This window comes from Magnolia sinica, chromosome 3 (assembly GCF_029962835.1).
Source record: "Magnolia sinica isolate HGM2019 chromosome 3, MsV1, whole genome shotgun sequence".
NCBI classification, from domain to species: domain Eukaryota; kingdom Viridiplantae; phylum Streptophyta; class Magnoliopsida; order Magnoliales; family Magnoliaceae; genus Magnolia; species Magnolia sinica.
Window position 1 is genome coordinate 286,893 of NC_080575.1, and position 23,519 is coordinate 310,411.

General features: G+C 41.8%; 1 protein-coding gene across 4 annotated transcripts; it reads left to right on the forward strand.

Annotated features, from left to right (window-relative positions):
- Nucleotides 1-522: 522 nt before the first annotated feature.
- On the forward strand, nt 523-23,267 carry LOC131239174 (adrenodoxin-like protein 2, mitochondrial). 4 transcript variants are annotated; one of them, XM_058236738.1, is made up of 10 exons: nt 524-735; nt 4,475-4,549; nt 5,546-5,720; nt 5,808-5,877; nt 11,913-11,977; nt 14,049-14,119; nt 21,288-21,394; nt 22,315-22,364; nt 22,762-22,844; nt 22,931-23,267. In XM_058236738.1, exons 5-10 carry the CDS (start codon nt 11,936-11,938, stop codon nt 23,043-23,045), a joined length of 468 nt encoding a protein of 155 aa, XP_058092721.1. In that variant the 5' UTR covers nt 524-735; nt 4,475-4,549; nt 5,546-5,720; nt 5,808-5,877; nt 11,913-11,935; the 3' UTR covers nt 23,046-23,267. The 4 variants fall into 4 exon arrangements, with proteins under 4 accessions (XP_058092720.1, XP_058092721.1, XP_058092722.1 ...); XM_058236737.1 differs by lacking the exons at nt 5,546-5,720; nt 5,808-5,877 and having other exon boundaries at nt 523-735; XM_058236739.1 differs by lacking the exons at nt 4,475-4,549; nt 5,546-5,720; nt 5,808-5,877.
- Nucleotides 23,268-23,519: the final 252 nt, after the last annotated feature.

A 23,519-nucleotide genomic window follows, 5' to 3' on the forward strand; every position in this document is an offset into this window, starting at 1 on the left:
GGTGATTGGATATATATCCACCGTTAAAATCCTCCTAAGGCCCACTGTATTGGTTATATGAAATCCAATCTGTTGATTAGGTCATACAGGACCAGATGAAGGGAAAAACCAAAGATCATCTTGATCCAAAACCTTTATGGCCCCCAAAAGGTTTTTAATGGTCCACGCTCATTCAACACTATTTCCTGTAATGTGGTCCACTTGAGATTGGGATATAACTCATTTTTGTTTTTATAAATTAAAATTATCTGGAAAAATAGATGGACGGCATGGATGAAACACGCACATCATGGTGGGGCCCACAATGCACCGACCAACAGCCATTGGCTGGTGGCAGGGGGCGTAGCTAATCCGTTTCCTGAAAACACAAGATTAGTAGCCCATATAAAATGTTGAAACGGTGGTCGCTAATATTAGTTGTTTTATCTGGTGCGGCCTATTTGACTTTCGGTCCATTGACTTTTTGTCTCATTCACTAAAATAATCCGGAAAAACGATTGTAAGGGGTGGACTTTGCAGGACCATCATGATGCGTATGGACCCACGAACTTCGTGCGAAAGGCTTTCGTCCTTTTGGAAGAGGGATGATTAAAACCCTCTTTTGTATTCCATATCGCACTTTCTCGCTCTCATTTTTGGATTCCAGAAACCCTAAAACCCGATCTCCGGCGAGATTCCGTTTCTATTGGCGGCTCGTTTCAGAGGTTTTTTGTTTCTCAGTTTTCGCATAGGAAGGTATGCAATTCGCCTATGAGTTCTAGAAAATATGCGATAGTGTTTGATTTTGGTGGAATTGGAGTTATTTGTGGAAATTTGTATTTGCGTAGAGTTTTGTTTCGAAATATAGGGTTTTTCGAGTGATTTGATTTCTTTTGGTAGGAATTTTGGTTTTTCTACGGTTTGGTGTTGGTGTAATCGGAGTGTGCTGGGAAGACTCTGTTTTTTTCCCCTTCTAGTAGTTCGACAGCATTCAATGAATGATTGCATGATTGCTGTGGCAGCATTCAACACGCACGACACTCATGGAACGCCATCATCCGTGCCTACTCCAAGCGCTGCCTCTCCCAAGATGCAAATCGTCCATCACATGCGACTCCTCACGTTCTCCTCGGTGCTCAAAATTCAGAATAACCAAAATTCAGATGTGCCACACCACATTATTTTAGAGTTTCTAGGAATGATTTTACCTTTTTGGCCCACCTTAGTTCTGGATTGGCTGGATTTTTGGGCTCCAATGAGAACATGAGGGGTCTAACACGGACTGATTGATTGTCATGCAAACATCACAGTGGGCCCCACATCACGTTGTAGTGGATCAGGACATATGTGCGCTCAGTCGTGCAGGTGCAACTATGGGTCTGTGTATGTTTGCTTGTGTGCATGTGCATGCACGTGGCCGTGAAATTGCAATGCAGAACTTATCCAATGGATGCAATGGGTACAAGAAATTCATTTTTGAAATGGATGGTCCAGGAAAGTCCATTTCTGGATGTACTCTCTGGATTTCGTTGATTGATGGCCAATATCCATCATCATTGGTTTTCCCTTTATTATGTTTCTTCCCCTTCCTCAGGATCTAGCTCTTCACTGCTACATTCGCATCAGCTACAATGCTATCCAAGTGATCATGGTTGTTCAAAATCACAACGGGGCAAACTTGGCTGGCAAAAGGAAGTACACTTAGATAGTTTAGCATTGTTGATTCAAATTGAAGGTTATAAAAGGACAAGGGGAAGGCCCAAAATGACGTGGGGGAAGTAGTAAGAATATGTTGATGAGGGTTTAACTGAGGATATGGTCCTCGATGGAGTGGAATGGCGGAATGGGATTCTTGTAGCTGACCCTGAATAGAACAAGATTCATGCAGCTGAACCTGAATATAAGGCTTAGATGATGATGATGAACCAAATGGATTAAAGGAGATAAAAAAAAGTAAAGAAAAGGGAAATCAAAAGAAACCTAGCCCAATGAAAAGCAAAGAAAGCAAAATTGCTAAAAAACCACATAATAATTATCTCTTGTCAATATTTGACGAGACTGGACTTTTAGGGGTAGCCTTGTTTTGGGTTCGGAGGTTAGTTGACTACTTGAACAAAGGATTGAATTGGGTGCACCTGGTGAGCCCATCAACCTGATCTTTTGGTGAGAATATCTTGACACTCTGACCATGATGGACAACTTCTATATTCCATTACTCTACACATGCAATGGCTTATAGATGAGACCCCTCATCCACGCCTGCGCCTAACAATCCTCTTAGAGAACTTTGTTGATAGGGCTAATGGATTGGGTTTGGGTCGGTTCCTAGTACCCCTACCTGGGCTTAGTCAACCAGCATAGGTTCTTGCTAGGTTCGGGTCTTGATAGTCAGATCTACTCGATGGACAATTTTTATATTCCACCGGATCCTTTTCAAGGTAAGGTTGGATGATGTGTGGATTTGGGAAGTTCTTGGATTGGCAAGGCAACTCTTTCCTCTTTGTTTCTATGTCTGTAGTCCATTTACATCCATGAAGGAGTCAAGGTGAAGGTTTGCATTGAATATGAATTTCAGGAATCTAATGGACAGATAGAATGTGTTTTTCCAAGCTGTTTGTTGTTAAGCAAGGTGTAGCTTTTTGAGGAGCAGGATTGTTTTATGAGTCGGGTTGAGTGTGGATTTGGGAAGATATGTGGATTGGCGAGGTAACTCATGCCTCTTTGTTTCCATGACTCTTCTTCATTTACATCCATAAAGGGGTCAACATGAAGGATTGCATTGAATATGATCATATATAGAGACACTAGCGTGTGGAATGTTATATTTTGCTTGGAGCTAATGGATGGATAAAATATGTTTTTCCAAGCTAAGTAGACCTGCTAGATTTCAGCCTAGGTAATCTACTTAGTGTGGTTGGACTGAATGATTGCTTGGATATTTGCACATGCATCCTCATTATTGTGTATTGGTTTGATAGGCAGGGCTGTATACGTGTGTGGACTTGACGGAATTCAATGGAATATCTAGAGAAGAAGTTGCAAACATTTTAGTGTTATGTCATACAATCCATTTTCTCCCATGCATCCTGTCTACAACTCTAAACCCTTGCTTTTTGTTCCACTGTCACATCACGCTCATTTATGCAATTGGAACTAAACGCAAACAAGTTTCTCAACCATCTTCAAATACAGATTTTTACATACTTCTGAAATAGCATCTGGTCCTTGCTGGTTCCATTCTCAAGAAATCTCCTATGGGGCAGCATATGTCCTGTCTAGACAACTGGACATAGTTAGGGAGGACTGATTTTGTAGTGACAAAAGACAAAGGAGTAGAGAAGGTATCTTCTAAAAAGGAGGGGCGAAGGGGAAGAGCTCTAGGAAGTGGAGATGGGTCCTGCAAGGGGGAGCTGGAGAGTAGTTTTGAGATCGGGGGGAAAAGTCTGTGGTCGATTACTCAAGTGAGTCCCTTTCCGTGTTCTTTTTTTGCACTGTTGTTATGCTTGACAGTGATTATATTAAGTATTTTGGAGCTTTTCAAGCGGTTTTATGGGGGAACGAGCTTAGTTCATTTTCTTACTGAGGAAATATCTTCTAGGAGCATATCCTTGATGCTACTTCATGCTTTAATCCTTGAGGGAAGGTGTATGCATATTCAATTGGATTGGGGATTCTTGCACTACTTGCTATTGAGGTCGTGGTATTGTTGATGTGGGTTCCGATCTTTCACATAATTTTGATCTCTATTTTACATTTTGGTAATAACAATGAAGATAAAGAAGCTGTAGAGAGATTTCCTTTGGGAAGGAAAGAAGAGATGCACATCTCATTAAATGGAAATTTGTTCTCTCTCTTTGGAAGTCACTTGCTACTCTGGTAGCGTGTGATGGTTGTTATTCAGGCACCCAAAAATTGCTAATTTAGAATAAATGAACTCAATTTAAACCATCCAGTTTTTTGGGAGAAAACATAGATCGGTTATATTTTAAAAATCATATTTATTAAACTGTTATAACCTATGATTACTAGGAAGTTGTTTGTTGAATTGGGACCATTGAATGATTTTTGTGACTGTCCCCTAAATGTCCGTTAATCATCTAATGGGAATAAAATAAAGTACAATTTTTCTGTTTTGTTTTGATGTCGATCTGAAATGGTTCCCATGGCTTGCATGGTCTATTTTAGGTAACAAGCATGTCATGTATGCAATTTTTTGATACAAGTGTATTAGCTTTCATGCCCATCCAAAGTATCAAAACAAATTCTCGTGAAGTGGGAGAAATGGGAATGCAGTAGATGCACAAGCAAGGGGGCCACCAGCTTAATGACCTTTTTTTAAAAGCAAGGATAGTTTTATGTTAAAGCAAGAATAGTTTTATGTAAGATCATTTGGATACCTTAAAGGGACATCATCCAAATGATCTTACATACCAATTTTTAAAGCAAGAATAGTTTTATGTTAACATGTTAATCAATTTTAAATGTAAAATTTCAGATTTGTGTGTAACGTTTATGTTCATCTCCAAACTTTCACAAGTTGGGCTTTGGATGGTCAAGGAGTTCAAAATAGGTATGATCCCATGCTCCTAGCTGCCTTTTCAATTCCTAATTCAAATCCTTTCTCTCTCTCTGTTGATTCTATTGATTGTTTGCTGTTCTTGTAGTTGTCAAGTATGCTAGGTTACCTGCTGTGTTCTAAATTCAGGCAGTCTTTTTTACTTTACACACTTTACTAGGATCAGTCCTCCATTTGCTCTGAATTGTATGAATAAATTGGTTAATTCCCTGTGGTTAAATCTACAAAATTTGCTTATTGGTTTGGACTCCTCAATCCTTAAATTTGTTATTAATTAAATGAATCAATCTATAAACTTACCAAATTGATTTAAAAATCAAGCAAACTGATGAGAAACAAAACGCAAGGAATTGGATTCACCAATTACCCTATGAATAGAAAAGTGGAATCTAGATCTGACTAAAGCATGACCTGGCAACTGCAGCTATACTAATATGTAAGTTCATGACGCTTGATAATAGTCTGGTTTGTGCTGATGCAGTGAGATGGTCTCTGAAATTTCAATCTATGCCTAAACATAGTGATGGCATGCACAGACGTTGGAGTGAGTCTCGATAGTGAGCATGACTTTGGATGATCTGAAAATGACAAACCAGTGGGTGCCAAATTCAGTTAGCAAGTTGTAGCAATGACCTTATCTTATTTGAATCAAAGACCTTATCTTATTCGACAATCCTCATGCATTGCTTCGGAAATCTGGTTCTTTGTGGACTGTGATCATGGCTCACTTGGTGGTGAATGCTGCAGTGAGTTTGGACCCTGATATATGCTGCTTGTCTTGGAGACCATCAAGTGTATCTTTTATAATCTGAGTTCACTGAAAGTTGTAGCATAGGGTTAACATTTTGAGGTCAAAATATTTTGTTTCTTGGGTATGAATGCATCAGGGTGATTCATGACTAACTTGCAGATTGTATAAATATTAGTTTTAGATTTCAGGGCAACTTATGACTCATGACTAATTCACTGATTGGAATGCTTTTTTTTTAGATTTTTGGAAGAATGTATAAATATGCCAAAGGTACGGTTCCTGCACTCAGGAGGTGGGAAGGTCATTGGGTGTCTGCTATGGCTTGGTTGGTGGAGAGTATGTAGGAAGTCCTATGGCTATCTCCATTTTAAGTTGGGGTTGCTAGCACTGTGTGATCCTTTGAGAATGGTGCAGGTACTAGTGTTTAATTATGTGATTTTCCGCTCCATGTAGAGGTGTGCATGTCTGATTGGTAAAAGATAGTCCTGGTTGTGGGTGCAGAACTATAGGCATGCAATGGCAAACTGAGTCTTGTACAACTCCTTTAGCTTCAGGAGATCTTTTATACTGGGTCTGTTTATTGGCACTTTATTAGCTCAATCTTTTTACAATCCATATATTGTATCTTGACCAGCAGTAGGATCAAGGAGCATATGTTGAAGTCTTTTGATGAATGTATTCTGTGGTGTGACTTTTTAGAGATCTGGTGTAATCAATTCTAAATCAACACTAGCTTCTTTCCTTTCTCTTTTTCAAGAATTAACAGGAAAATTAATTCAAGAAAAAAGGAAGGGATCACATCAAGAAGGGAATGGGTATTGGGTTCCTGATTATGCTAGCTTCATTTGATTGCTGAGAAAGTACAGCTAATACAAGGGGCAGATATTGCAGATACATAGAGGTCCAGAAAGCTACAATGGGAAACCAAATTCATAGAGTTCCACTGGGAAAACGTTTTCAGGTGGGCTGCTGGTTGTCAAGAAATTTTGTTAGACCATGAGAAGCCAACTCCAAATAGCTAGGACAAAGCTACGATGATGATAAAGGTCCCCAAACTTCTTTAGAATTGTTGTGATGTTTTCCTCCAGTACATCTGCCTCATGAAATACATAAATATATTGGTAATCGAAGAGTCTAAGTTACAGTCTGTCTATAGAAGTCTTGGAATGTCGCTGTGGGGTCGTAGGGATATTGAATAAGTTGCCCTAAACTCTGTTGGGGCCTCAGGGGTATCCTAGTGTGCTGGAATCCCTCTATTTGGTGTAAAGAGGATTGTTGGGTCAGTGTCTTCTCAGTTTGTGAGGTTTTTCAGAAAATATCATCTGGCTTCATATGGGTGTTTACAGGGGTTTACGGCTTGAATCGCCCCTCTCTTCGGTCTCTTTTTCAGGATGAGCTTTCCTCACCCCTCCCGTGGTGTGTGGGAGGGGACTTCAATGTTGTCCGGTTGGCTCATAAGAAGCTATGCATCTGGGGTTTTGTAGATTGGGTGCCAAAGCTAGTTACGTGGATATCCCCATGGAAGGAGTTAAGTATACCCGATCCAATGGTCAGAATCAACCAGCTATATCTCTCTTGGATAGAATCCTGGTGTTGCTGGAATAGGCGTAAAAGTTCGCTTTGGTGTGGTAGTCTGGGCTTCCTAATCTTTCCTTTGACCACTGTCCAGCCTCCTAGAGGTGGACATCCTCAACTAGGGGCCAACCATTCAGATTTGAGTTAGCCTGGTTAAGTTGAGGGTTTTAAGTTATTGGTGTCAGCCTAGTTAGAAGTGGAGGTTTTTAAGTTATTGGTGTCGGATTGGTGGTCTTCCTTTGGTCGGGCAAGTTTCAGGCTCTTTAAGAAATTGAAGCTTCTGAAAGCTAAGCTTGTAGTCTAGAATCATGAAGTGTTTGGTCCTAGAGAGTTGGAGATGGATTCCCTCCTAAACAACATCTAGGCTTTAGACATTAAAGAATGGAGTGGGTTGCTTTTAGACGATGATCGCTCTTCCAGAGATGAGTTAACTTCTGAGTACCAATCTAGGGTTAAAGAAGAGGAAATAAAATGATGTCATCATTCGTAGGTTATTTGGCTCAAATAGGGTGACAAGCAAACCAAATGCTTTCATGGCATTGCCAGCGGTAGAGCGATGTCCAATTGTATTTTCTCTTTGATGGTTGATGGTAAAAGATTGGTTGATAAAGGCCCTGTTTGCGATGTTATGACGAATTTCTATCAATAATTGCTGTCGAATGAGGGATTTCTATGACCTAATTTAGACAATCTTGCCTTTGAATCTCGTTTAGTTGAGGATGTTGATTCTTTGGAAGCCCCGGTCCTAGTTGAGGGGATCAAGGATGCAGTCTGGGACCTGGGCAGGTATAAAGCACCGAGCCTTGATGGTTTTTCTCTAGCTGTCCACCCCCTTTGGCTTACGATCATTCTGATTGGTCCTCCTTAGATTATATGTTGGGCATATTAGTTTTTGGTTTGAAATGGATTCAATCTTGCGTTTGTTTTGCCAAAGTTTCGGTTATGATTAATGGATCCCCCTTTGGCTTCTTTAAAGTCTCATGGGGCCTTTGACAAGGAGACCCCATCTCTATTCCTCTTTGTCATGGTTGCGGATGCCCAAAGTAAAATGCTTTCTAGAGGTCAAGATAAAGGTTTGTTTTATGGTTTTCGGGTGGCCAATTTCTCTTGGTGTATTAACCATCTCCTATTTTCCAATAACACCCTTCTAATTTGTGAAGCTTCTAAGTCTCAAGTTGCTAATTTGAGGATTGCGATGAGGTGGTTTCAGGTTATTTTTGGCCTTTTTTAAAAAAGCGATATTAATATCTAGCTTTATTTCCGGCCTTTTATTATTTATTTATTTATAAAAGTGATATTATTTTTGGCCTTAATATTAGTAGTTCCTTGGAGTTGATATATATTAGGAAAAGGTTTCCCAACTTGTGGAGGTCTTTGGTTGCAAGCCTGGCTCTTTTTCTTCGATATATATAGGCCTTCCCCTGTGTCTGGGCAAATCGGCTCTTCACTTATGGGATAAAGTGGTAGAGAGAATGGAGAGAATTCTCCTTGGAGAAGATTAAATTTCTATCCCTAAGGGGGAGAATCACTCTCATTAAAGTTTCTCTCTCCAATCTTCTTATCTACATTTAAAAAATAAAAATAAAATCTCTTTTCAAGTGTCCCAAGTCTGTTTTGGCTTGGATCGACAGGCTGAGAAGAGATTTTTTTATGGCAGGGTGGGGTGGATGATTAGAAGTTCATTTATTGAATTGGGTGTGGTGTGTAAACCTATCGGGGAGGGTGGGGTAGGTATCAGACAATTGGATGTTGTTAATTGGGACTTATGTGTTTGACATAATAGCATAGTGGTGGATTTAGGAATCATCCTTATATAAGGCCTCCTTTATTTGGAAATCTATCGCTGTAAGGTTCTTTTCTGGTTGGAGATTTGAGATAGTCAGGTTTTGGGAGGACTTGTGGTGTGGAGAGCTTTCTTTGTAAATGTATTTAATCTGGCCAACCTTTGCCCAATTCAAAATATATTTGTAGCTTATTGTTTCTGTGCCTAGGATTCTAGGGGAATTTGGCTTGCCCCTAGTCATAGGGACTTTTAATCTTAGGGGTTTCCCGCTTGGGTTGTACTTTTCATATCAGGGAGTGGCCGAGTGGGCTTCTTAAGGTTTAGTCCCGTTCTCTCTCTCTCTCTCTCTCTCTTCGTTTTCTTCTTGTTGTTTTATTTTCTTTTTGGCCATTGGCCCTAATAAAAGCGCTTCATCTTTAAAAAAGCAAAAAAAGAAAAAAAAATCTATATTTAACTAGTTTGTTCAATTGATATGTGATGAAGACATCACTTCACATACACCTTTGTGTACGTATCAGAGGAGGCGGGTTGCACCGGTTTCCCTATGGCTAGACGACTACCCATGATCGTGTTGATGACCCCATGTGCATGTGCAAGCATCTGGAAGACCCCACATTGGGAAGATGCACATGGGTTGCTATAAGGAGTGATGTAGACCGTTGGATCGGAGGGACGTGACGATCGGGCCGTTGGATCGCATGGATCACATGATCGGGCCATTGATCATGGATTGTCCACATCAATTTTTTAGATTTTATTATCTTTTAGGATTTAGTTTTGATTATTTTATGTTTAGATACATTTATGAGTGATTTAGTAGATTCTCTATAGACTAGGGCCATTTTTATTAAAATTTCAAAAGACGGTGTTTTTTGTAATTAGTGAAACTTTTTGGAGTTATAAAAAGAGGGTGGGTGTGTGACTCTCCTCATTGGATTTTGTGAAAAAAAAAAAGAGGCTTTTTCTTCTTCTTCTTCTTCCATCTTCATGAGATTTGAAGATACTTCTATGTGATTTGGAAGGGAGATTTGTGTGAGGCTAATGTTCATCAATGGAGGTGTGGGGTCTCCATTATCCCCACAACATCACTCTTTCATTATCTATCAATGTATTTTCTTCAAAGTTCTTTGATTCTCCCATCCCAGATCTTCATCTTCTTCTAAACCTCATATTCTCATACCCATCAACAATCCAGACCCTAAAAGACCTAAACCCATCCAGCTTAGTGACACGTGTGACCGTACGAACACACCCGTGAACCCTGCAGGTTGGCCGTACTGCCACACCTTGATCCTTTTGGTTTTCCATCACCCTTAAATCAAAACCCTCTTTATCTTTTCCCAAAACCCTAACCCTAAACCTAGAAATCCCTAACTTTTCAATTTTCCTAATTCACCAAACCCTAGCTCATCCCATTCTTCAATTAACCCTAATCCTTACATCCCATCCCTCTAAAACCCTAATTCCCACATCTTCATACTTCAATCCCTTAACCCTTTCACCCAATTTGATCCCATGAACCCTAATCTAATTCCTAGACTTCTTAATCTCTTAAACCCTAATTTCACCCTAGGGTGTATTAGGTCTTCGACTTTAAAAAAAAGCGCTTTACCCTATGCTAATTGGATGTCCCTACATCCATTGGATCCTAGTTTCTTTTATTTAATGATCTTGTACTATGATGTTGGTAACCTAGGCTAATATTATGCATGATATTCCTATGGTTTACTTGATATCAGTGATGAATATGATAAGTTTTATATTCTTTTTTTAATTACCTTAATTTTGTTGATTGATCTCACATAATATTTGGTTCATGCATTGGTCCTGCATCAATATGCCTACATCCGCAGGACCCAAATTTGTACTCAAAGTGCAAGATTTAGACCAGTGCTTTACAAGTTGCCATCTGCCATAAGATGACCCTCCAAAGCAGAAATGGATTGTTTCAGTCCCCTAAATAATGCGCTATCCTTGGAAGTCTCATTAGAAAACATTAAAGTTTAGATCAATTGGTCCACATAAAGCAAGTTTTTTTTTTTTTCTCTCCTACGTTGTTGAAAGAAATGCCACCAACATTGGCCAACCCTTCTTTTTAGCTTCCCCTTTTGCTGCCTTGATGTATGCATCTTGCATGCATGTTCTAGGGAGGAATTGTTGTGAATTTTTAGTCATGCTAAGTACCAAATTGGAGGCTTTTGTGGTGTGGAAAGTGGTGGTGGCTACTGAGCACCTAGTTTGAAGGGGCATATCCTTCTAAGTGGTCAATGGGACCCGTACTCGTTTTTGGGTAGATATGTGGTGTGGCGATCAAGAGTTGCAAACTAGGTTTCATAGTCTTGCACATTTGGCTCTCGATCGATTTGTCTCCGTAGCATATTGTTTTTCGATCATGCGGGACTCGGTAGTGTGGGCACCTTCTTGTTGCAAGAATTTATTAGACTTACAAACAAAGGACCTTACTTGTCTTCTTGAGGTTCTTTGGCACGCCAAGGTAGAGGTGCAAGTGGAAGACTCTATGGTGTGGGTGAGAATTACTTCCGATGTATTTCGGTGAAGTATGTTTGGTATAGTAATGGAACCAGGGTGGCGTTCCTTCCGGCATCCCTTTGATCATTGGTCTTACGGAGCCCCTCCTAGGGTGGCGGTTTTCGTGTGGCTAGTTTGTTGAAAGATAATCCAGACTAATGATAATCTATAGAGGAGAGCGATGATTCTTCCCAATATTCGTTGCATGTGTGTGGCGGACAAAGTGAATATCGACCACCTTTTTATCCATTGCCCTTTTGCCGGTAAGGTGTGAAGTTATTTTTTGTCACCATTCCACATCTTTTGGTTGATGCTAGAGTCAGTGGATCAGCTTGTTTGGGCATGACTGGGAGGAGGTGTGGGGAAAATTGGAAAAGCTAGGTAGAGGCTTCTTATTATGGTGGCGTTTTGGGCTATCTGGGAGTGAGGAACGGGTGTTGTTTTAGAAATATTTAGGCTAGTGCTGAGGAGGTTATTAGAAAATTTTCTGGCTACTTGGAGACATGGGCATGAGCATGATTTTTGGCTCCTGTGGGTGTTGTATTCTTTGTTCATTTTCTCGATCCCTCTTAATAAAAATTATAATTTCTCAAAAATAAAATAAAAATGGTGGCAGGTAACTTATTGCACAAAGCAACTAAATAGCTGCACAATGTTTATGCCTATGATATATTTTCTCTCTTTTGTTTCCTTTGATACTGAAATTACTCTTTTGGCAGGTCGAGTCATTTCTATCTCTAGAATGGGAAACGTGCAAAGACCTAGTCATTATCGCCAATCTCTGGTTAGTCATATTCTTTTATAAAGCACAAAGATATCTGTTTCTTTCAACAAATCGTATCTTTCCTCCAGAGTTTTGCACCCGATGATCTAAACCACTTCTTGAGCTGACACAAAACCCGAAAGCAAGATACCCGGGGCGGCAAACAACTATAGATAAAAACAGAAAGAAAAATAAGCTGCCATCCATGACAACAATGCGTTTCTACTAGCACCAACCTTTACAAGATTATTCACCTCAAAGTTCACTTCTCTTGGGACTAATGAAAAGGAAACCTAATGCAGGGGCATTTTCACACTGGACTCGAGTGGGGTTGCCTGTGGGATACAGGGGCATACTCGGGGTGGGTGGCCCGTGTAAGGCAGGCCCCACCCGTGTGAAGCGGTACCCATGTGATTTGGGGCCCACGAGGGGGGTTCGGCCGAGGTCCTAACCCATGTGATGTTGGGTATGTGCAATGAGATAAAGGGATTGATTCGCCATGCTCTATCAGTTTGAGCTTTTAGAGCAAGTGGTTAATTGTCCTGCATCAAATTGGTATCAGAGCGGGAGGTCTCGTGTTCGAGACTCCTCACTGGGGGTGATTAATGTAGGGGCATTTTCACACCGGGCTCGAGTAGGGTTGCTTGTGGGATGCAGGGGCACACTCGAGGTGGGTGGCCCGTGTGAGGCGGGCCCCACCCGTGTGAGGTGGGTGGCTCGTGTGAGGCGGTACCTATGTGATTTGGGGTCTATGAGGGGTGTTCGGCCGAAGTCCTAACCCATGCGATGTGGGGCTTGGGCTATATGAGATAAAGGGATTGATTCGCCATGCTCCAATTTGAGCTTTTAAAGCAAATGGTTAATTGTCCTGCATCAAAACCTCCCTGGCCTCTGCCAATACACAAATCTTGCACTTTATTCAATAATGTCCACCACTTCCAGAAGAATGATATGCCTGTAGCCCAAGTAATTGTATTACTAGAATCGACTTCAATCATGATGGGCTGAAGAGACTTCAAAAAAGATATTTCAAGCTTCAAGCACTGGTGCCTCAGCATAATTTGAGTCTTTGATTCCTATGGGCCCTGAAAATTACTTGATCACACTACCGTAGTTGTTCCTGGAAGTCCCCAGCTGGACCTAGATTTTTCAAAACAACTCCCCCCACCCAGTGTTTGAAATATCGGTATTGCGTTACGTATTGCACCCTTGGGATACGTATACGTATCGGTTATCGGATGGGGATATATCGGTTGTATCGCGTAATGTATCGTTGTTGTTGGAAACATTGGAAATTGGTCGATTTTTTCAATGAAATTTCAATGATTGTTAAAAAAGACATCAATATACATTTACAAATCAAAACATTATAAAAAACAAGTGCAAATAATAGGTTTTCTTTGTATGGGGTCCTAATCTATGCGTTGTCTAATTGAATTGATGCAAGTATATTCAAAGTTTATTCTTATAATTTATAAATGTCAGAAGACGTGTGGAAACACAAGTAATGCATTCAAAAGCAAAAGAAGAATCACTAAATTAGGTTATATACATGTTTGATTTTATGTTTGGACACAGATTGCAACCGATTTGTGAGAAATTGGGAAAAAAATATTTTATTTTTCAATTTTCCACAACTTGGTCCTTCTTCTCCAAGCCTCAAAATCAAAGATCCCAATCCATGATTTTTCATGCAAAATATGGATTTGTAACAATTTGACATTGATTTAATATGATTTATGGGAAAAAAAAAATCGAAAATAAAAAATGCTCACCAGATTGAACATGTGGGATATATCCCACTACTTGTGTGTTTTGTATCGCACAGGTGGGATAAAAGAAATATCGTGGGATATATCGGCTGATATCGTCGATATTTAAAACACTGCCCCCACCTCTGTTCTTAAGCTAATGAGTTTGTGATGGAATCCAGGCTTAAATTATCTCTTGATTAGATGCATCTTGATTTATGAGATCTTCTTCTCAATTGTTTTTTTTTTCCTTGAGCTTTTTTTTTGGGGATTGTTTATGAAAATAAAATAGCCATGGCATTATTTTTCCTCGATAAGAGCTAAATCATGTCAATTTTCAGTTTCAGAAGTATTCTCATTCTACCACAGCCGTTGATAAAGCTCGTGAGGCTGAGAATGAGGAGAAAGAAAAGTAAGTGTTTTTCATGTGCTCCACCAGGTGGTTGTAAGAGCTTATGCCTTTCATGTGTTTTCATTTTGTTTATATTGAAAGCATGGAGTTGGCTATAGTTTTTAATAGCAACACATCCAATTGAGTTTGAGCCCTGGGAATGGACATCACACTACAAGTGAATTTGCTGGAACACATGCCAATGCGGATTTGTAAGATCGAATTAGGCGGCCTTGCTGTGTATCTGTCCTGTCCCAAAAGTCAGGCAAGTCCATCCATCAGCTGGGCTGCTTGTTTACAATCAATGGAAGGTAAGGTCCGCATTCATTGTAGACGTGTGGCCCACCTGATGGGCGTCACTTGATTTTAGGGCCAGTTCTTTTGCAGGAAGGGCCTGTCAGATGAATGTCTTTGGAATTCACACATTTGGCCCATTTTGGTGCATGTGTCTGCTAGTGCACTTGTTTTTTTCTGTTTGAATTCTTCTCAGGGTTGGGTTAACAGCAATCAAGTTTTTTAGTGTGAATCTCAAATGCCAAGGCAATCACCCATGAGCAAACAAGCAATGGTGTTATGTTTATGTTGGAAAGCTTTTCAATTTTCAAATGCTGGGGCAATTGCCAATGAGCAAATAAGGAACAACATATGTTATTAAATTTTTTTTTTCAAAAGTAACGAGATTGAATTAAGAAGCAAAGAGCTTACAGAAGGGGCTGTTGAGATAGCAGAACCAGAAACCTACACACCTAGAAATAAAAGATTATAGTCTTTAAGACCTAAAACATAAACTACCCATTCGATTAACAGTCTTTTTGCAAAAGAACCCACTACTTGAGCCGACGCCTGATTATCATTGAAGCATCTGTCATTTCTTTCTTTCCACACTGCCCACCAAATGGCCAGAATAGCCATCCTCCAGATATGGGTTTTGATTTTCCCCAACTTAAATCCATGCCAATAGGCAAGCATCGCAAAGGTCGAATTCGGAATACACCCACTGACATTGAATCTTAAAAAGAAATCTCGTCAAATCTGGGCTATGAAGGGGCATTGAACTAGGAGATGATCCACAAACTCTTCATTTCTCATGCAACGCAGGCAGATGTTAACCAGTTGCATTCCTCTCGTCCTCAGATTGTCAATAGATAAAATCCGATTTTTAGCAACCCACCAACCAACCAACATCCACAAACGATTTCAAAATAAACGGAAAGGCCTGAGACCCAGGGGTAGAGGAGGGGGCGAGGAGAGCATAAAGAGATTTCACCGAGAAGAGACTGGATTTGTCCCCTTTCTAGACAAGTTTATCAGGGACTAACTGATTCGGGACCACTGAGGATAAACACGCAGGCAGCTCCACATATTCCTACACCTCCCAATCATGGAGGTTTCTGAAACAATTAATTTCCCGCACCGTTCCAGCCGACTGGGAATAGTAGCTACTAATCGTACTATCTTTATCAGTAGCGATACTGAAGATATTAGGGAATCTAACTCTCAACGTGCTATCTCCCACCCACTGATCTTTCCAGAACCTGATCGCGGTCGCATTTCCTATCTCGAATCCAATATTATCAATGACAACTCTTTTTGAACGAAGAATACCTTTCTAAATTGAGGAAGCTCTATAAGCAGAAGAATCCTTGGTCCGCCAACCTCCATGGGAGGAACCGTATTTACCTTTGATGATGATACTCCATAGAGAGTCCGCTTCCAGCCCCAACCTCCAAGACCATTTACCCAAGAGGGCATTATTCATAATCTTCAGGTTTTTTATACTCGCACCCCCCTCCTTGAAGTGTTTACAGACGTCCTTCCAGTCCATAAGATGAAGCTTCTTTTGGTTTTCCTTGCTACTCCAAAGGAAGTCTCTTCTAAGTTTGTCGATACGGTCCAGAATTGAAGAGGGACATCTGAATAGAGACATAAAGTAGGTTGGGAGATTTGAGAAGGCTGCTTTAATGAGGGTGAGCCTGTCCCCCATCGATAAGTAGCGGCATTTCCAACTAGCAAGCATCTTTTGAAATTTCTCCACAATTTTATCCCACGCTGCTAACTGAGGGGGGCCTAATGAGAGCGGGAGACCGACAAAAGTGGTGGGAAAGGATGCAGCCGAACAGCCCAGCGAGTCAGCGTACAAGGAAAGCTCTCGGTCCGAGATATTAACACTAAAAACTTTTGATTTAGCCATATTAATCTTCAAACCCGATACTGCCTCGAAGCACCTCAAGGTCATATGCAGATTATCAATGGATTCGGGGTTCGCTTCCGCCATAATAAGAGTGTCGTCTGCAAATTGTATGTGATATATGGGGGTCGGAACACCAGGCATGGAGATTCCTTTAAGGATACTAGCACTCAGAGCTTTCAAGATCATTTGCGATAAAGCTTCGCCAACTAAGACGAACAGGAGAGGAGACAGGGGGACTCCTTGACGCAAGCCTCTCAAACTAGGAAAAAAACCCTTCGGAGCACCATTTAATAGGATTGAGAAGTGAGCCGAACCCACACAGGACCTAATCCAGCTTCTCCATTTTTCGCCAAAACCCATGCATACTAATAAATAATGCAGGAAGTCCCAATCCACATGGTCGTAAGCATTTTCAATATCCAGTTTGTAGAAGATGGATTTTATCCCTGCCCTGTGGCAAGAGTGGAGGCATTCATTTGCTATCAGCGCGCCATCAATGATCTGTCTACCCTTTATAAACGCATTTTGATTTTTCGAGATGAGTTTCCCCATAACAGACGACAATCTGGAAGATAAGATTTTGGCTAAGATTTTATAAGGACCTCCGATCATGCTAATTGGTCTGTAATCCGAGAAAGAAGACGCGCCAACAGCTTTAGGAATAAGCGATATGAAGGTAGCTCCGAGACCCTTCGATAGCTTTCCCCTATCATAGAACTCATTGAGGAAGTTCATGATGTCGGGACGAAGAATATCCCAAAAAACTTGGAAGAATATCATTGGATATCCATTAGGGCCTGGTGATTTGTCAGCCCCCAAATCTTGAATAGCAGATTTACTTTCTTCTTCTGAGAAAGGGGACTCCAGAAAAACTGCATCCGAAAAATCCAGTGTCAGGAATGCCAAACCATCAAGGCGAGGCCTAGCCCAACCTTCAGAGGAGAGAATGGATTTGAAGTGCGCCTCAGCTCGATCAACAATCTTTGCTTTGTCTTCAATCTGTCTACCGTTGACAGTGATACTTAGGATAGCTTTAGCACGAGCTTTCATATTAGCAATGCCGTGGAAATATTTAGTGTTTTTGTCTCCTTCTGCTATCCATTTAGCCCTCGATTTCAGCTTCCAAGATAATTCGTCTTCTAAAGCTCTGGACGATAGGGACTGGATAATCTGAATATGCCTGGACGGGACTTCTAACAGAATCGCATCACCTTCCGCTGAAGCATCTATCTTTTGAAGTTCCTCAAAAAGGGCTTATGTGTCTTTCTCTCTCTTGCGAAGCTCGTTTTCCTTCCATTCTTTTATTTTCTCTTTCAAGAAATCTGAGTTTGCACATCAGACTGTGGCCAGCAAAACCATCAACCTGAAAGGAATTCCACCACTCCACGATTTGCTGTTGAAATCCCTCTATATTGAGCCATGTTGAATTGAATTTAAAAGGTTTCGGGCCCCAATTACCATCTTCCATAGACAAAAGGATTGGATAATGATCGGAGGTAGTTCTTGGAAGAGCTTTCTGAGACACAGACGGGAATGCCTCAAGCCACTCAATTGATGAAAGGAACCTATCCAATCTTAACTGGATAGGAGTCCTACGACCATTGGACCAGGTATATCTTGCCCCTGATAGCGGCATATCAACCAGCTCCTGGGATTGGATCCAGTCAGAAAAAGCTTCCATGGTAGGGGAGGCTCTCCTTTTATGAGAGTGTTCTTCGGCAAAGCGAATAACATTGAAATCCTCGACAAAACAGTAAGGTCCTGGAAATGACTGTCTAATGGAAGTCAGTTCATCCCAGAAGACAGACTTGTTTGAATCCTCATTAGGGCCATAAACAGCAACTATAATAAAACAAAAATTAGAACACTTATCTTGGAGGATGGCTGAGGCCGAGAACATCCCAGTTGCGGAACTTTGCAAGTCCCATTTGGAGGATTTCCAAGTTATAAGGATTCCTCCCGAAGAGCCTACAACGTCCAGGGTAACTTGCTGAGCATCCGTTGCTCTCCAGAGCGACGCCAAAAGTCTGTCAGAGAACTGAGGAACTTTGGTTTCCTGAAGACAAATAGTATCCGGATTCTTCCTACTGATGGATTCCTTGATCAGACCCCTTTTCTGTTTGGATCCGATCCCTCTCACATTCCATGAGAGAATATTCATTGAGGAACAGAGCTGCCCCGGGATCCCTTTCGGCCTCGTCCAATGGTAGACCCTGAAACTTTGTGTGGGCTTGGATGAAGGTTTAGCAATTCTTTGTTGCTAGAGGATCGCCTGGCTTGTTTGGACAACGTACTGGTAGGTGGGAGAGGTCTTCCCCTGTTTTCAATGAATTGAAAAAGACCTGTGTAGTCTTCTGTTCTATTTCCAAACGATAGACCCAGGGACCGACCGACATGGCCAACCGCATCTCTGATCCATTTCTTGTTTTGGGTCTCGTCAAATATTTCCTCTCTACTTTTGCCTTCTGTGATAGCCATCGTATTATCTTCCTGTTGGTGGTGGATGAGCGTGGAGTCGTCTTCCTGGTGGTGATGGGGGAGATCTGCACACATCTGAAGCGGCTCTGCTACAATCACTTCGTTGGATATGTCCTCTTGAAATAAAGTAATGGGGCCCAACTCTACCCAGTCCTTAGCTCGGGGTAATGAGTTAATTGGGGATGAGGAGCTGGATAATAGGCTCTGGGATTCGGACGTCAGACTCTCAGCAGTATCCCCTCTGGATAAATCATCTCCCAAAGGATCAGCCGATGGAATATAGAGAGAAGGAAAGGGATCCGGATGATGAGGATGGGGGGGTATGTGAGGTAGCTCGGGTTTGGACTTCGGGTATCGAGACGGAATGGATATCGATCTGGGATTTTTGGGTACCGGCTCAGATATATTAAAAGGGCCCCATTTACTAGGAGACAGTTGGATATGGGTCGCAAACGGACCCGATTCAATGGACCCGATTTCAAACAGAGATGTAAGTCTCGGGGGGGAGGACCGAGAGTTTAAGTGAACGGCTCCGATGGACCCATCAGGACGAGCAGGAGATGCGTGGCGGGGCTCTCTTAGCAGCGATTGTCCATCATTGCTACTTCTCGGGAAGTTGCAGAGAGACTGCATACGAAGATGACCGGGCTACTGGTGATGGGACGAGAGACTCCTTTTACGAGAGCCTGAATCTGACATGCTACCATGCGTCCTTCTCTCTGAAGTCCTGCTTTCCTTCACGCAGACGCCAGCGGTTTACATACGAAGCACCGGCGTTCCGGAGGGGCTGCCACATGTTTTATCGAGACGCCAAATGCCATCTCGAAAAACGATAGCTGAAGAGACGCTCCATTGGTGTTCTGCAGGAGAATGGAGCTCGTACACCTTCATCCAAACTCATCTTTTGGACTTGCGAGGAAACCTGGTTAGCTTGCTCCCTGGATCTCCAAACATCACCCCATGTCAGATGGACAGAGTCACGACTTTCTTTCTGTACTGGCAGAGAGATGATCTGATCATCCAACTTCACACAAACATGAGATGGGAAGGGAGTACCTTTCTTTCTTCTCACCCTGGCTTTGATAACTCCAAGTTCTGCCCCTAGTTGTGTTTTTGCGTCCATTTCCATAAGGAATCCCAAGCAAGAGGCTGCTGAGATAAGGAATTCATCGAACCAACATTCCATCGGGATATCCCAGATGAGAATCCACACATTTTCCTTCCCAAAAATGGAGAAATCTTCCCATGGAACGATCTCGATCACAGGTCCTGAATCATGTAGAAGGCTGACCATGGTTAGCATCTCCAGATTTAGGCCAGGGCAAACCTTAACCCAGAGAGCGTTGAAACCCAGAGGTTTAATGTTGGAATTCCCATATTGAAAGCCGGTGCAGTCTTTGATCCAATCTCTAACTGCCGGTATTGTTGCTCCCTCCTTAGTAATGATAACCACCGATTTTACCAGTTCAGCTCTATTTTTGTCGATTTTTTCCTGATCCACCGTGATAAAGGGGTCTGATGTATCATCTATGACATCCTTGTCAGTTGGACTGCGTGAGGCCCTGGCTGCTCCATCCATTGGGGGGGGCGCGGGGGTGAGGGAGGTGGGGGGATGGAAGTGAAGGGTTAACAATAGGAGTATTGATGCCAAGGAGTAGAGCGTCGCCAAGGAGTAGAGCGTCTCTGAACGAGTGCTCCACCGATGGAGCAGGGTGGGCAGGGACTTGGCCTTTAGGGGGGTGAGCAATCGAGGTATGTGGTTTGAGAGACCTGGAGGAGGTCTGTTTCAGGGATGAAGAACTGGGTCCACCAGCCAATGATTCCGGGCTGAATCAAGCCCTTTGCACCAGTATTTTCTTACCATCGAAACTAATACCATGGAGCATGCTAACTGCTCTAGCCAACTCTACTTCGCTGCTCATGCGGACAAGAGCAAAACCGCGATAGGCACCACTCCATTTGTCTCTTGGCATCACAACGTCCATCACGGCTCCCGCCCTACCAAAGATCTTTTCCAAATTAATTGGAAGCCATCCGTGGGGATAACCTTTAACGTATAGAGTAGGGTAGGAGGCATATTTCCTACGTCCGATCTCCACCGGAGGCCTATTACATCATCTGTTCTGAATCTGATGCCATTCCCCATCTTCCGCTCCATTTACCTCATCTCCAGGATCCTCCAATCTCTTCTTTCCTTTATCTCTGCCAACAACCTGCAGCTGATTACCTAGATTATCGCATTTCTTATCTCCATCAGTCCTCAGTGTTGATGAAGAGAGCATGTCGTCGTCGTCGTCATCGTCGTCATCTCAGCAGATCGTTGTCGTCTCAGCAGATCATCATTCTCAGATTTTATGTACATTGCTCAAGTAATATTTGATTCAACGTACATTGCTGTCCTTACGAGCCCCATATCCTCTACAAACTGAGGTTTCTCTTTCCCCTGAAATGCAAGAGTTGTTCTAGCTGCATATGTTATTTTGGAAATCTTTCCATAATTTATTTTTGGTACCCTTTCAGAATATCCGTGACGTTTGTTGACAAGGGCGGAGAGGAGAAGCATATCAAGGTCCCTGTTGGAATGTCAATGTTAGAAGCAGCACATGAAAATGATATAGAACTCGAAGGTACATATTCAGGCATGCTTTATCATAATTCAGTCTTCAAACCTTCCATGAACAAGGCTGTCTCTCTCTCTCTCTCTCTCTCTCTCTCAAGAGAAATTTCATTTAAGAAGTTGCTTGGACAATCTATTCTGATTTTGTATATTTAAAACCAAGCACAAGCATATCGAAAATGCCATTTTGTAGGGAACCTGAACCAGGCTATTAAGAAATGCCTTTTCTTTTATGTTTTCATTTCATATGTTAATGCACAACTAGCAACTTGGCTTGTTGATTTTCTCAAAGAATAGGCCAAGCAGTACCTAATTGGGGATTGGCGGTACCAAGTCGATATTGGTTTCTTAAAGTTTGGATTAAATCACTTGGCGGTAGTGTTTAAAAACTCAATCCAGTTGTCAAAGAAATCTTCCTACTCAATCTTGATTTAATCGAGAATCCTGGTTCAAGTTGCTAGGATTGAACAACTAGCAATGCTTGTATGTTAGCTTATGGTACACCCATCAAATGTGCCAACATGTCAATTGTGCATGGAATCTGGGCTTTGCAGAGGTGGGGCCCCACCATTAAATCAGCTGGGCCAATAATCAGGCAGCTACATGTATACGTTGCATCAGACTGTCTTGAGGTCAGATTCAAACTGTCCAGTGTTTTCATGCACAGTGGCTGTCTGATTATTGGATCTGCCTGATTTTCACTCCAGGTGATGTCCATGGTGGAGCCCACCTTCTGCATGGCCCCTTCCTTGTACACTCAACTCGTTGGCACATGACAGGTTATATTTCAAACTACCTACAACCAGCTGTAGGTAATCAGTACTCTTTTCTTGAAAGCACAATAAATCTCAATCTGGTACTCAAGAGTAGGAATGTAATGAAGTACTGGAACGAACTGAGACATTGATGAACCGTCTGATGTGATTACAGGAGCTTGTGAAGGCTCGCTTGCATGTTCAACATGTCACGTGATTGTGATGGTACGTACCTGGCTATTTTGTTGCATGGCATATAGGATGGAGGCAGTGTATAATGTTCAGCCATGCATTTGCTAGGCCCAATAATCGGTAGGTGTAGGACCTTCCTTTTGGTGATCCAAATTGTTCATATGGTGGACCCTCGTAGATGGAGATACTCCAAAAACCTCCCATGGAATGATCTTGACTGCCTGATTGGGCAGTGTGGTTCATTCATAGTGAATATCCAATTTTCCAATTGCAGAGACAATTGGACATGGCCGATACCATGTAGGTCCACCAGATCAACGGTTTAGATTACTGGATATTGGATCTCAATTCTTTAGGATGTTGCTTTTAGCAGTTCTGAGATATGGTGGCATTTTATAACATGAGCTGACTGTTGAACTTCCTGCTGTAGGATGTGGCTTTCTACAACAAGCTAGAAGATCCTACTGATGAGGAAAATGACATGTTGGACCTTGCTTTTGGGCTTTCGGAAACGTGGGTCCCCTCTGGAAACCAAAATGTGAGTTCTCATTTGTAATTACAAACCAGTTACTGAGTTTTTGTTCATGGGCCATTTGCAGGTCTCGTCTAGGCTGCCAGGTGATTGCGAAGCCTGAGCTTGATAGGATTCGATTGGCGCTGCCAGCTGCTACGAGAAACTTTGCGGTGGATGGTTATGTGCCCAAACCACACTGAACATTTTGCATCTTGGAAGCCATCGCTGATACCCAGCTTCTTTTCAGTGTAAAGCATGCAACCATGTCAGTTTTGTAGTCTCTCCTTTCTCTCTAGAATATTTGGTTACCGATGCATCCCCTCACAACAGAAATTTAGAATGGTTGTCCATTGTTGTTACATTAGTGATTTATCGAGCTTTTCTGAGCTACATCTCTCATAAGTATCGTTGTTGAATTTTTACTTTCTTCTGTGATGGGTTGAAAGGCCCATTTGATCCTGACTGTTGATTGGGTTCCACTGTGGATGGTGGACAAACATTATTGGCTGCCTTCTTTGTTGAATGTGGACATTTTTTATTTTTTATTTACTTAACAGTGTATTTCAGGCAATTGGTGCAAGGGTTAGAATTTATTGCCCTATAAGGAAGATTTTTGGAAATGGTCGTTCCAGGATGGGCCCATCAGATCAAACAATCTGGATCGTTGAACCAAT